This window comes from Corythoichthys intestinalis, chromosome 10 (assembly GCF_030265065.1).
Source record: "Corythoichthys intestinalis isolate RoL2023-P3 chromosome 10, ASM3026506v1, whole genome shotgun sequence".
Taxonomy (NCBI): domain Eukaryota; kingdom Metazoa; phylum Chordata; class Actinopteri; order Syngnathiformes; family Syngnathidae; genus Corythoichthys; species Corythoichthys intestinalis.
The window spans coordinates 21,389,853-21,405,312 of record NC_080404.1 but is presented as its reverse complement, the minus strand read 5'-3'; the positions used below and the strand labels follow the sequence as shown (position 1 = coordinate 21,405,312).

Here is a 15,460-nt window from a genome sequence, read left to right as displayed (position 1 = left end):
TTGGTTCATTAATAATAGTAATAAAATAATAATAATAATACAATTTTTAAAAATACGACACCTAAAATGAAATCTTATATTGTGTCATTTATTAAATGAACCCACCTGGATGCCACAAACTGTATGTAAAAATAAAAACGATAATAATCATCATCATTCAAGAAGTTGACATCTGATTCGCTCTGACGACCCCTGACGGGGAAAGCCGAAAGGAAAATAAGATATAGATTTTATATTTCTAGAAAATGCTTTTGTTTTGTATTTATATTGTTTGATAGAGCCTTTCAGTAAGACATTTATTTTGTTAATCTGATTCATTTAGCTAAATGTTTTATTGTTGAGTGCAAATTCTCGAAAACAAAACCTCTTTTTATTGCCTTTTAAAATGAAGTGGCTCTATATATTAAATGTATATCAAAGTAAAAAAAGAAAAGAAAAAAAAAAAAAAAATCCAAAGGCTTTAAAAACATTTTATTTGTGCTCCAGAAAAAAAATCTCTAAAACAGTCCTCTTTTAGGAATTCTGTCCATGTGAAAATATATACAGTAACATCAATTTTTGTGTATGTGTGGGTGTGGAAGGGTGCTGGTCGAGGGCTGGGGGGTGCGTGTGTGAGTGTATGTGCATGGAGGAAATGATAAAGTTTACAGTAATTATTGAGACGAAGAAGAAACCTGATTGATAATTGATAATTAATCATTCCTGGGTATAATAATAATTGTGCTACCAGAATGTAACATTACATATTATAAATTAATTATCTAATCTATTATTATTGTTAGATATATCCTTCATAACCATTTCTTTCATTTTTCTGCCTGTATATTTCACATTACTGTATGATGTGTTTTCCAACATCATTCAACGCTTAAATTGCCCATAAGAATACATTCCAGTACTCGAAGTTCTATTCTAAATTGCCTCTTTATATGACGTATTCAGTGGAAAAAAATTGCGTGGAAATCAATGAAGTATTTTTCGAAGTAGAGTTGATTTAGTGCGCTGTGACCTCATTTCGCTTGTCAAGCAGCGATGCTCTGAGAAGCAAACGACCGGGCCAAGATGGCGGCGATATTTTTTGCCAGCGCCAATAAGCGCTAGCGGCTCAGTGAGGTCTAGCCTTCTACATGATGTCTATGGTTGGAGTCACCAGCCAGTTAATCTGGAAACCAGGTGAACCATAATCGCCAGTCATTGACGGCAGTAAAATATTTGCCGATTGCGGCAATGACAGACACCGGTGAGTAACCTTTTCAAGACTTGATGATAAAATGTATTAATTTTTACATCCACGCAAAAGATAGTCTGACCATCACCTTGAAGTCACTTTCTTTTCCTTGGCTATTTTTATTTGATTTAAAATGGATTAGCTGTTGTGATTATCGTCTGCAGGACTTTCTCGTTTGGTTATCCTATGTGGGCAGGAGAATTTTTTTAAAGTGCAGCTTTAAAAAGAGAACCAAACATAAAATTCTGTACCAATGCTGTATGAAAAGATAAAACATATAAATATGAAATGCCTTTTTATGTAAACACAAAAAGCAAACATAAACATAAATCTAATAGACAATAGGATGGAATAAAAATGAATACATAAAAATAGAATAAAAAACTGCGTTTTTATGTGAAATGATTTTTTGATGCAACTATTATTATTATTATTGTCTTGGCATTTGCTGTTTCCTTTCTTTTTAGTACATGTTTACTATTGTATTTCATAGACTCTCTGGCTGATGCTCTCCAGGCTATCAGTGTGAGTACAGAACTCATTGAAGAAGAGCTGAAGCCTCATTTGGACACCATTCTAGCTGCACAGTTGGAAAAGAGTAAGTAAAAAGTAACACCCAAGCCGTATATGATGTAATGTCTTCACTTTTTAAGCGCCAAAGTCGCAAAAAGGCAGACTTAAACAAGCCAGAGCTGCAAATATGGGGCCTAATGTACGTAGTTGCTACTTTGCACGCAAGATGGTATCTATTGGTGCAAAGCCTATCCACATCCCCATGTGAGACTTAAAAGATATAGTTCGTTCACAAAAGGGTTTTTTGTAATTAAATGCTCACAATTGTTCCCACTTCTTTTTATGATTGGACAGTAAGCAGCCAATCATAATTTTCTCTGCCTTGAGTGTGGTGGAAGAACTATAATGTGAAATTAGAGTTGTCTGATTATGACTTTTTAACCGATAACCGATATCCCAATTTTGTCCATTCCGTATTAACTCCAAAATTCAATACAGATATCAAACTGATGCCATTATATGCCGTTGTGGACTTAACATATTATTGCTAATTGTATTGTGATACCCCGCTGGATTCTTTAATAATGATAAATGTAACAAGTTATTTAAAAAAAAAAATTTTTTAAACAAAATAAACATTCTCTGAAAAAAAGAGAACGACTTAACTGAAGTTATAGAAAAAGTGACAAAATAATGTCCTATGTGAATGAAATAATAATACGCTATATTTCTAGAGCGCTTTTTAAGCCACACAAAGACGGTTGAAAATAAATTGAATTGGGCAAAAATGTTCTCAAATAAATCACGTTCACACTAGTTACCCCAATGAGCCACAAGGAGCTGACCAAAGTATTACAAATACAGGCAGGCAATTATAGGACATGCCAATGCAATGACAATTCCCAAGATGCATTTTACTGAGCTTCCGCATAGATTTTTAATTCTATGTGTTTTATTACTTTTCCTAGTGATTATTTCTCTGAGATAACAACATATGAAAAATTATTTTTCATCCTGCGTGCAAAAGAATTGATTATTTTTCAATTATTGTTCATTTTGTTTGTGCAGCATGAGTGATAAGGGTCTTTCCCGCAGTTAAAAAATCACAAGAAGCTCAGGTCCAAATGTCACTCAAAGCACAGCTGCTGTGTTAAACTGTGACTAGCCCAAGCACAAAGGCTACAGCCTTGTATTGTAATTTATTACCCATCTTACATTTTGGTGCACTACCGATATCTACTGATACTATTTTAAATGGTTTAACTGGCCAATGTTATCTGGTGATTCATATCGTCGGGTAACTCTACATGAAATGATTCGCGAGTGAGAGTGGAGTGCATATTACATGAAGGGGAAAACACTGTTGAATGTGAACAAGAGGAGCGAAGCAAGTGCAGAAAATAAGGTTTAACACCAAAGATAAACGGTTGCTGACTTGCTCAATATCACAGGAAGCACAGGAAGCTGACTGCAACCAAGTGCAAGTGTTGTTTTTTTTACCAATCTGCACTAATTTCTTCACTCTTCCACAGAAAAAGAAATTGCTGTTCATATAGCAAAAAGTGGGATTCTACCTATACTTGCTCAGACTTTACAAAATAAAAGCAGTCTGAGTTGTCAAGTTGCTTTGTTGGTAGCTGAAATGGCCCGGGAAGGTAGGTTGAAGTTTTTAAAAATTGCTGCATTAAATTAATACTGTAACATGCATGCAAAAAAAAGAAATACTAGAAGTTGCCTGAAAACATGAATTTTGGAATCATAATACAATTTTAGAGGGTAAATATAATTTATTTCTTCTAAAGGTGCTGTCAGGGGTTTGTGTATTGAGGCAGGCTTAGTGAAGGTCCTAGTTCCTCATCTGGACAGTAATGATCCAGAGATGCTGCTCAACACTGGTAGGGCAATTGGCCGCATTTGCTTTGACAACGGTAAGTCTGCTGGTTACAGTCATACATGTTAAATGTAATGAATACGATGCGGTACATTATAAAATGCATGCATAAAGATTATACTGTACAAGCAAAGTAATGTGAAAAAAAAACAATGGAAATGTTGACAATCAATTGTTAATGGTGAAATGATTATTTGAGCGGTTGTGGTATTAAGCCTCTCATGACAATATTTTTTCAGGACAACATATTTTCACTGAGGTAAAAAAGCTATCGATCCATTTCCAACACCACTTAACTCAAATACAGCTCCTTCTTCCATTTTGCACTGACGTGTTTGTATTTACATTGATTTGCAAAGGCATATTTGATTGTTGACGTAGTTGGTGATGGGACGACACTGCAGTAATTTTTGTTTCCCGGAAGGGGGTGGAAAGTGGATGGCAGTGCAATGCTGCTGCCCCAGCAACCCGACCTCGGATTAGCGGGAGAAAAATTATGTTGTTGATTCTAAGTCTGAAATTTTTTTCTCTTTCCACACAGAATACGAGCAAGATCAGTTGGTTCACTCTGGTGTCATCTTCAAACTTGTCTCCATCATAAGAAAGTATCCAGAAAATGATCCCTTGATTAATGTCTGTGTGCTGGCGCTCTGTAACTTGGCAGACTTGGGTAAATATTGACTGAACTAAATCGTACTGTAATTCACCAGAATCTTTCTCTGTCTGTCTTTCTGTCGGACTTTATTTGGAAACTATGAATTGCACTGTCATCCAACTTGATGGGAGGGTGCACCTTGAGGTGGGAAAGAACAAGTTAAAATATTACAGAAATCGGACACAAATGATGATTTTCATCTCGATGACCAGGCGTCACCATCATCTTGGTAACTCACTGCTCTTCACAGATTGAAAGAACAATTTGGTACAGATAGAAATGGCCTCAAATTAATCATAATCATTAAACATGATGGCTTGTCAAGGAAAATCGACTGTAACAATGCAGAATGGAATTTGCAATGGATAAACGACCCTCACAGTGCAAGTTGTATGCACCATTTACTGTATGTTATTTAATTAACACGCTCTAAACACTATTTGTGTGTGATCATACTGCTGTGGCTGAGGGGTAGGACTGCGAGCACAGCTAGGTGTAATTACGCTTGTGGGTTGAAAAGATTCTTTACTGTTTAGCAAGAATTTGACATTTCAAACGGAATAGGGGCATTTACTTTACAGCTTTGGTTAGCGACTTGTGGATTGACACATTGATTTTGGAAGCTTCAAATGTACATCACAGTTATATGCACTTATACTGTATATGTAGTGTCGTTACACATAACATACCTGAATGTTAGTGTTGTACGATATGGCGCTATATAATGTCTAAACCAGTGGTGTCCAAACTATTCCACATAGGGCCGCAGTGGGTGCTGGATTTCATTCCTACAAAACCAGATGACATCTTTTCATCCATCATAATCATAATCAGTTGATTGCAGTCAGGTGCTGCTTGTTTTAGCGCAAACTTCATTGGTTAACCTGTCTGTGCTCGATTGGTAGGAACAAAAACCAGGACCCACAGCGACCCTTGCGGACAGGTTTGGACACCCATGGTCTAAACAGTATGAAAAGAGATTTCATCATGAGGATATATAGCCAAATTCATGATTTATTGAGCAGAAAGTATATGTACATGCCCGCAGCCTTTGTCCACTGACTGGTCACAGTGTAACACATCGGCTATGGTTGAAGTTACCTCTAAATATTACAACTCATGGTTTTAAAAGAAATTAAAATCAGTACAAAACAACAAACTCATAGGCCGTTTATAAGGTGACGCTGCGACACCAAGATGCAACAATTGGGTTCCATGTATGTATGTATGGATGGATGGATGCATTGATAACATGTAAACTGCCCCTAAATATAATAACTAGCAAGTAATGAAACAACTCGAACAGCAACTGAAGAAATAATTATCACAAACCATGAAATCGTGAGTCCCCCTTCTGGCTTCACCGCAAAGGCCTGGGCATCAAGACGCTTTAGCCCCCCACCAAAAAAAAACCCACAAAAAAAAACAATAACAGATGACCCACAAAATACAGTGCATGAAGTGTGCTTACCACAACCCAAGAACCAAAACAGAGTATTTGTTAAGAATGTTACATTGATCAATCCTATCAAACCAGTTGAAAGTGCACAACAATAAATAGTTGCATGAGAATATACATTTAATATCACAAACGTTAATAAAATTTTGTAGAAATAATAAAGTGTAGAAGATTCTACTTGTGATTAGTTGGCTCAGACGTGTTGACCACTACAGGGGCTCCAGTTAGAGAGCACAGGAGATGAACTCAAATACTTTTTTGGGCTCACATGCAGCTGTGCATACATGTACACACATTTAGTATCTTGTGAATAACATACAAAGTCAATATTCAATATTGTTTTTCCCTTATTAAACATTTAACCACAGCATTTTAACTACAGTAAACCAACTACAGTGAACATTGGCACACAATCTCCCTTCAAACCACTTCATTCACTTCTCACATTAATTATTTTGATATGATGCCAACGGTCGTAGCTGATAAAAACAAGCTAACAACGAAATCAAGAATGAACAATCGGGGGGGCGAATGGACACAAAAACACATTTAACAGCAGTTCCAAAAAGAAGTGCAGCTCTAAATAGAAAGTAAATTGAATAAACGGCTAAAATATGAAACAACTTGAAAAATTCTTAACAGAACGAATACATACATATTATACCACTAGGTCAATTATTAAAGTAAAAACCAAAACATTAAGAATCAAAATCAAACCTAGGTGAGAAACAATTTATCCAATCCCACCTCCTTCTCCGTGTGGGGTTGTGTGTATGCATTAACCGCAGTGTGCAGGGGGCGTCATTGCAACATTAGGATCACCAATTTCAACTGTAGACAATCACTCACGTGCCCTCCCATGCATGTGCCCTAAGCAATTTGCAGCCCCGGGTGACCGCCCAACCTGCCCGTGCCTGGAACTGCCACTGCTCCTCCGCATCGAGAAGAGCCAAATGAGGTGGCTCGATCATTTCATTAGGATGCCTCCTGGAAGCCTCCCTTGTGAGGTGATCCGAGTACCTCCCTTTGGGAGGAGGGCCCGAGGTCAACCCAGGACACGCTGGGGAGACTATGCCAGCCGGCTGGCTGGTAATGCCTCGAAAACGGCTGGGGAGAGGGAAGTCTGAGCTTACCTGTTGAAGCTGCTTCTCAAAAAGATAATCGACCCCTGGTATAAGCTATGACATTGTAGACCTTGTTACAAAGTCTTTGTGTTTGCAGATTCTGCGAAGGAGGCTCTTATTGAAGTTGATGTGGGAGATGTGCTGTTGTTTCAGTTGAAACGAGCCCCTGATGCTGAACGTCAACATGTCATCCTGGAAATACTGGCCTCACTGGCCGAGAATGGTATGTTGCAAATGGTTCATTTTCATAGAATTTGATCAGTAATGGTAAAGACACAAAAAATCATATTTATGAATTTTTTTCGCCTTTATTATATAGGTTTGAAAATCTTCTATGCTAAAACAGCGCATGTACAAAACTCTAGCAGCACATAATGGCAGCAAGAAAATTTAGAACAAAAGTCTCTAGCAGCAAAATTTTGTTGCAAACATGTCATATGTAGGACACTACAGTGAAGTGGTTGTGTAGCTTGGGGGATAAAAAGTAGTTTACTGTATCAAATGTGTTACCCAATGTTTGAAGATGTTTGTAAGCATGTAAGCATTTGAAACACACTACTAAAGTGTTTTGGGATCATAGTTTGTGGTAGTGCTGTATCATATGATACAAATCACCAAAACGATGTAAGACCTTTGATATTTTAAATGTCTATCGTTCATTGTTCATGTTCGCCATGTTCCCGCAATTCTCATTTTGGACAGAAGGTTGCTACAATGATGGGATTCCATATGCCATAATAGTACCAATAAGCCTCAAGTTGTCTGTCTCCACTTAATAGTAATCCAATAGGCTTCACCTGCCAATCATATGCAAGTAATGCATGCAAGACAATTGAAAGTAGCAACAAATATAAGCCACACAGACAATACAATTTGTTCCAATCTCATATGTTCATTCATCTTTTGTGCAACTTATCCTCATAAGGGTCAGCGAACTATTGTCAGTAGGCCAGGTACACTGAATTGGTTGCCAGCCAATCGCATTATTAGTGATATTATGTAGGGGTGGAACGGTACACTAAGATGTTATTTGATTTTTGAATCACGACAGACCTACAATACAGTGGCGGATGCTGGTAGCTCAAAGTGCGTCTACCTGTTAGTGCTTTGTGATAGTGGAGGGTCTCATTGGCACCCAGTGCTTGGTTGGGAAAGAAGTTAGAGTGCCAGAAGTCAAGTCTCAAAACATAAGCAGCTTCAATAAATTAACAAAATAAAACAACAGAAGTAGAAGCCCAATTTTTCACTAGTCGTTTTTAACAAAGCAAGTGTCCCTAGGACGATTATGAAAGTCGCCCATTCAACTCAGAAAAATGGAATGAAAATTGAAAAATGCCTCCTGTGGATAATTATACAACAGGATCACCAATTCATTTAGCTGTCAATCAAAAAGGGAAGCTGAGCTTTCCTTGCAGTCCTAGATCAGTCGTCACTGCTAGAATACTATTGCACCTAGAGCAGAGCTCATGTCCCAAGTGTAAGAAAAGAACTTTAAACCTTTGCTTCTGTCCCAACAGAGATGCTCAAGTCTCAGTTTGTTGAATCAGGGGTACCAGAGGAATTATCAGAGTTGATTAGGGGTCTACAGGGATGTTCAGACCCTCAGACGCTTTGCAGCATCAAGATTGCATCTAACCTCATAGTATCCCTGCTTTTAGGAGGTGAGTACTACAAGGTGAAATTATTGTTATGTACTATACACATTTCTTTTTAAATTTATGATTTTTATACAGAAAACCCAAATAAAAATCGTATCTAGGTAGTTTGATATCAAAGTTGTACTCTATGTCTTGCAGATGAGTCCATGCAAAAGTGTTTTGTTGAAGGCTCAGGCATGGTGTACCAGGATGTTATGTCCTGGCTGCAGAGCTCCAACACTCAGTTGCAGTTGTCCGGAGCCTTGGCTATTACCAATTTTGCCAGAAATGGTCAGACATTTGTCGCAACATGTTTTTGTAAAGGTCATATTCAAATATTTACGCCAAATATAATTTTACTGGTACTGGAAACTTGCTTCATGGCGAGATTTCTTGTGTTATTGATCTGTTTTATTCATTCCAGACAGTAACTCCATTAAGATGATGGACCTTGGTGTGGTTCCGCACATCCTGTCTATGTTGGAACAGCATGTTCCTGAAGGAGATGTGTCTGTGCTCCATGCAGGACTGAGCGCACTTCGAAACTTAGCCATTCCAGGTACTGATTTAAAATGGTCATTGCAATTTTTGTTCAATTTATTAAAAATGAACGATTGTGACGGAAGTTGTGATGTACTGTATTCAGTAATAAGTTCAATTTATAGACCCAATATTATGGTTTTTCCAGCCTATTTAACTGCGACACAGAGAGTCCTCAAGTTACGAACAAGTTCTGTTCCTATGCTGGCGACGTAACCCGAATTTCCACATAAGTCAAATTTCACCGGTAAAATTTGAATTTATGACAAACTACTTTGTATAAAAAAACAAAATACATTCAAATAAGCTGCTGTACTTACCATGACTGCTGTGAGGTGGATGGAGAGTTAGGGTTTTCAATGGCTTATTTGCAACCAAAAGCACAGGACACGACTACTGTGACACCAATGAAACCAAAACAGCCTTTATGCTCTGCCCAACTTGTCCACCCCTCATTCCAGTCAGACAAATGGTGCATTTAGGGACAGCCCAGAAAAGTCAACACATCAACTTTCAACCTCAAGCATACTGTACATGCAACCAGATTAATTGCATAACTGTCCTTTAAGTTACTTGAACCTGAAGTTGCTTGGTATCGCGGGCTGACTGTTGGCAATGTAAGGTCTGTGGGCGACAAGCAAGGCGTTTTTGCGCGACGGTTTAACTTTGGTCTGAACGCAGCATATCTTTACTAATGTTTGGACCAAGTTATACGGTATATCCAGTATAATTTACATGAATGAATATTGATAAAAAATAACTAGATGAAAAAATGAACATTACTGTCTGTTTTAAAGCTAGCAATAAGGTGCGCTTGATGGATGATGGACTGGTAGAGAGGATAAAAAGCCTGCTGCAGTCTGATATGCCCCCAGTTCAATTCAAACTGCTGGGCACACTACGCATGATGGTCGACGGACAAGGTGACTATTTACAGTGTATGAACAGCATTGGTATTTGATGCAATGATCCTGTGATGAACAGAGGATTCATTTCCCCTGGAAAATGAGCCACCAGTTCTACGTTTACTGTGTTTTTCAAAAAATTTGAAACTTAGTCAAGACGTTGACAAACATGGCATTATTACAAATGGACTGAATAGGAAACACTTATTCGGACACACATAATACTGTATAGCACAATTCAGTCTGGTTGGATCTTGTGGTTTATTCCAGTGAAAGTGGTCTGTGTCTATCTAAAATTATATTAATTTGGTCCATTTGCACCGAACACTCATGAACACTCGATTTTTTTTTTTTTTTTTGGCTGACATGCTCTACATTTTAAAGCGTTTCAATTTTTTTTTTTTTTTTTTTTTTTTTTTTTTTTTTTGCTAGAGGAAGCAGCCCAGTTGCTGGGAACCGATGAAACTCTTCTATTCCAGGTTACAGAGTTGTGTAAAGTCAAAGACAATGTAGGACTAAGAGGGGAAGCCAGTCGTTTATTGTCTGCCCTTATAAGGCACAGCCACAGGCCTGTGAGTATTCTGTATCCAACATGAGATGGCAATACAGTAGATATGCATTATTTCGCATTTTTATCATTTTTATGAACACATCAGAGTTTCCTGTTATTTTTCTCTCTGACAGGATGTCATCCATGCTGTAATAAAGGCAGATGGGATTCGACACCTTATTTCAATGTCTCAAAGTGAGCATGTAATCATGCAGAATGAGGCCCTGGTTGCCTTGGCAATTGCATCCGCTGTCGACATTGGTAAAGTATTGTAAGCTTCTATTCAAAAGTTGCATGTCAAACCCTTCAGTTTAACAAATGTTACAGTCAGAGTTGCTATCATATGCTAACTAGTGGCTTAGAGCTTTTTGATGATAATGGAGTCGATGTCAAATAATCAATGATGTAATGAACATTTTCTAGCTTTAAGAAATGACTGTGGTCATGCCTTTAACTTGGAAACTTTGGTATAATTCGTGAGCCCTAGTTCCACTGTCTGAGACCATCCGCGTCAAGGTGCATTTCAAGCTGGATAGGGAGCCTTTCTATAGACGCTACATGGCTTCTTCCCTTTTAATGCAGTTATCTCTTAAGACGGTTTCTGACGTCACGTCATTGGGGCAAACGTTCTCCTGGTGCATTGCACCAACCAGCTAAACTTCATTCCACGGTGCTGTTCCCCTCCTGCGCCGGCTAAGGGGTGACTAGGTGCCCTGGGCAAAAGTGTAGCAAGAAGACCCCCAAAAATGACAATACATTTTTAAAAAATTATATTTCTTGTAATCATATTGTCTGGACACCGTATCTGTATTATATACTTATTTACAAAATCATCAAGCTTTGCCCCACTCTGTTGAGATGCACTGATGTAGCCGTGGAGGAGTCAACAGGTTGTAAGCTATCTACAGAGCTAATAATATTTTCATATTTAAATTTTATTTAAGACTATGATGGACATACCTCTACCCTAGACCCGTTTTTGTCCTCCACCACCTCTTGTCGCTTTGTCAATGCAGCACCTAAGGGCTTGAACCTTTGCATATTAAAAGTCTTAAATGTCATTTTGACAGTTACAGAAGTGAGCCATTCATTCAATCAGTACTAGCCGCTAACAAAATAAGAGGATGCGCGAACCCCTCTCCATACCTTTCACCGTCAACAAGAGCACAAGAGGAACAGAACAAGAACAAGACGTTAAGATCGTTTTGATCTCACTCACTGTCACAGATTCTGACCCAAAGTTATTTTGAAAATAATATATTTTTATAAGCAGTAATTGAAATGTATTTGATATGTTAGAAAATATTTGGGAAGAGTAGCATGAGTATTTTCCCCCTCTCCCAGTATTTTTTTCTTCCTCAATGCAATTTGGCATCCCTTCTACTAGATAGCATCCTAGGCAACTGATTAACTCGTCTATGTTGGGGACCGGCACTGCTCACCACAAACACTATGAACTCTTCGCTGTAAATGAAATGGCAAATAGATCTTCGAACCCCACGCCAGATTCAAAATACCATGTGGAAAGTCAGACCTCTCGACCAGGATACCAAAATACTTACTGACCTTGACAAAACACAAGTGCCTGGAGGGTGATGACTGGACGACACGATGAACAGTGCTGACAAGAACGAGTGGAGACCAAAACCTAAAACTTTGACAAGATATGAACAAGAGACCAACAGCAACAAAACATAACATGAAACAAAAGTAGAAAAAAATCCCCAAAGTTTAACATAACATTGACAAATAACATACAGGTAGATGCCTGCATTTACTGTATATGATATGTCATATGGTCCAGTTAGCCAAACCTTTTGTACTTGTACTTCTTGTAATGTCATGTGGTTTTTGCAGCCATTTTAGGGCGCACAAACGGCAAACAGCATAAGATACAAAACTAAAATGGTGTAATTAAGACAGGCTTGGTTAGAATTCCTTTTAACTAATGGGAAGCAGATTATGTGAAGTAAGGATATAGAACTGTTTGATAAATGCAAACAAAAAAGCAAATCCTGTTTTTCTGATGGTATCACCAGAGTCGATGAAGGATCTCTTTACGGAGACAGAGCTATTAACAGTGCTGAAGAAGATGTTGGAAGATCCTGCTGGAACAGCTGAAGTCAAATACAGTGCTTTAAGTCTCATTTGCAGTCTGGCCAAGAGCGGTATGCATTATTTTACACTTATAGTTCATTCCTATGTACTGTCTGACAGGCTCACAAATAGAGTTGTCCACTAATGACTTTTTAACGGATAGCCGATATCCTGATATTGTCCAACTCCAAAAATCCGATACCTATATCAAACCAATACCGATATCAAACCAATACCGATATATGCGGTCGTATACTTAACATATTATCGCACCGACATATGTGGTTGTGGACATATTATGGCTAAATTTATTGTGATGCTCACTGAATGCTTTAATTATAATGCTCACATAACATCTTAGACATGCATCTTAGTTTGGAGACATCTAATGTTCAATAAAAATAACTGCTGTGCTAAGCTGTGTCCATTCCTAGTACGAAGGCAGAAGTCTTCTACATTCACTTTGAAAGGCGACATGTACTGTATATTGGCCCTAAACTGATAATGAAAAACCCATCTCGATATTATCCGATATCATTTGGAATGCTTTTTACTGCCTTTATCACGGTACAAAAGGAAAAAAACCTAAGATGCATCAAGCTCAAATAAGCCAAACAACGATTTTGAGCTTACAGATAAAAAACTAAATGTCAGATTTGGATTCAGTACCCTAAAATTAAATCAGAGCAAGTCTTTGCATCAGTGCAACCATTTTTTGTTGTTGCCCAGTGTTATCTTTCTTTTGCCCTCTTTTTTTGGTAGGTGCGATGAATGCAGAGTTGGAGAATATGAATATGAAAGACTGCCTCTCTAAACTGACTGACCATAACAACAGTCAGCTTGCTTCACAGGCCAGCTCCACGCTCTCCCTTCTAGGTGACACCAGCTAAACCCGACAAGTTCTGTGACTGTCCACTTACTCACGTAGAGGGAGAGGAGGGCTGTCTGACACGCTGCATCTTCGAAGACTCACAGGCCAGAAATGTCAACAGAGGGCGTTCATTTGATTATTTTAATATTAATGTGATCGTGTGTATACTAGTATTCCAGGTTGTTTGACCACATGACTAGTTTAATTTTGACACCAGCACATCCGCGCGAGCTAAACGGGTAACACACGTTTGTCTAACGTATAAAACAAGTACAGTGACCGTCTATAAAACGAGCGTGTGCACTGTGATCGTGTAGAACATAAACACGTACACAAATAAGTGTGTTAAACATGAGCGGTTAACAGAAAATTGGCACCGTCTCCTCTCTTCCTACCTCAACCAAAACCTTAACAGGTAGTCACAGGTAATATTAATTAGGACAGAGTAACAGAGTAAAAGAAATCATTCCAGGATACTCTACAAAACAACTAAGAAACACAAAAACAAGCTATTTTCATCCTTCTGCTGTGAGTTGCAATGAGCTTATGACTCGTAGACGTCCAATCCATTTGAACTGGGAGGGTCCCACTTCAAACGGATCGGATGTCTATGACTGTCAATGGCAATTATTTGGGGCATTTCAGGTCATTTGCTGTTGATTTCCAGTCACTTCCTTTTGATTTGGGGGCATTTCAGGGTCACTTCCTATTGATTTTAAATTACAGAACAGGACCTGGGAATCTTCCCAAATGAATAGGCAGAGACTAAAACTTAGCAGGAAGTGAACTGTAAATGCCCTAAAATGAACAGAAAGTGACCTGTAAACGCCCCCAAAATAGGAAAAACTGGCTGCCAATTCTCAAATTTCAAATGAACGAACGTTCATTCGCCCTTCATAGTCGAAATGGATTGGGCGTCTAGTGCAGGCAATGGCAGCCATAGAGTTCACAGAGACATTATTATGGTGGAGGTTTTGGTAGCAACTAGTTGTCATTGTTTGCATACTATCCTCATTAAAATATGAAAACCTATAAATGTTTTGGGGGTTTTAGTTAAAGCAGACGCTGTTTTTACATCGGTGTGATTTTGACAAAGATCAGATCACATTTGATAGTGATTTTATGCAGAAATGTGAGAAATTCCAAAAGGTTCAGATACTTTTTCATACCACTGTAGTTCCTTATTTATTTATTTATTTTTAAACATTGACACCTTTTTAAAATTATATATTGATTCTTGACAGGAGCATATCGATAACCTTTTGGAATACAAAGTATCACAATATATCACCGTTTCAATATTTTATCACACCCCTACCAGAGACATCGACTAAATACAAGCATGTTTGAAAATGTTTATAAAGTAGCATATTTCTCCATTTCATGGCTGTTCAACCATTAATCAGACTTTTGGGAACATTAGATTGTAATAATATGTTTATTATTACATAGGTTACAAAATGGTGAAATCATGGCTGCTCATGTTTATTTTTTGTTAGAATAAGTTGTTTATATATGATATAAGATCGTTTATGTGGATTTTAATATGTGTGTAAAACAGAGGAAATGTTGCTAATGTTACTGTCTTTGGAAGGAATGTATTTTGAGGCAACACAAAGTTTATTATTATTTGGATACTTCTACAGGCATGTATATTTTGGAGTTTGCTAAGACAAAGGTGTAAAACTGATATTTCATTTTATATTTGAAAATGCAATTAGTCTTTTTTGCCCATCTCTACTGATTTACTACCAGTATTAAATCACCTATGAGAATTAGAAAGTCGATGTGCTAATTTTATTGCTTAAACAGTTATATGCCAATATATGTCTCGTGATACTTGGATCATAATTTTTATAGGATGCCATTTGGACTTAACAGAGTGGACACTAACAGAGAGGACATTTTGTGCTAAATTAATAAAGGTGCAACAAAATGGGAAGTTATGGTATCATTTTTGTCAAAGCCTGTTCCCCCCCCCCAGTTTTTG

General features: G+C 37.8%; 1 protein-coding gene across 1 annotated transcript; it reads left to right on the top strand.

Annotated features, from left to right (window-relative positions):
* The first annotated feature begins 1,092 nt into the window (after positions 1–1,092).
* Positions 1,093–15,404, top strand: si:dkey-191g9.5 (rap1 GTPase-GDP dissociation stimulator 1-B). The gene is made up of 14 exons (XM_057847424.1): positions 1,093–1,240; positions 1,722–1,826; positions 3,274–3,396; positions 3,544–3,669; positions 4,174–4,302; positions 6,968–7,093; positions 8,388–8,531; positions 8,667–8,798; positions 8,932–9,066; positions 9,845–9,970; positions 10,385–10,524; positions 10,637–10,763; positions 12,542–12,670; positions 13,362–15,404. Exons 1-14 carry the CDS (start codon positions 1,228–1,230, stop codon positions 13,487–13,489), a joined length of 1,683 nt encoding a protein of 560 aa, XP_057703407.1. The 5' UTR covers positions 1,093–1,227; the 3' UTR covers positions 13,490–15,404.
* Positions 15,405–15,460: the final 56 nt, after the last annotated feature.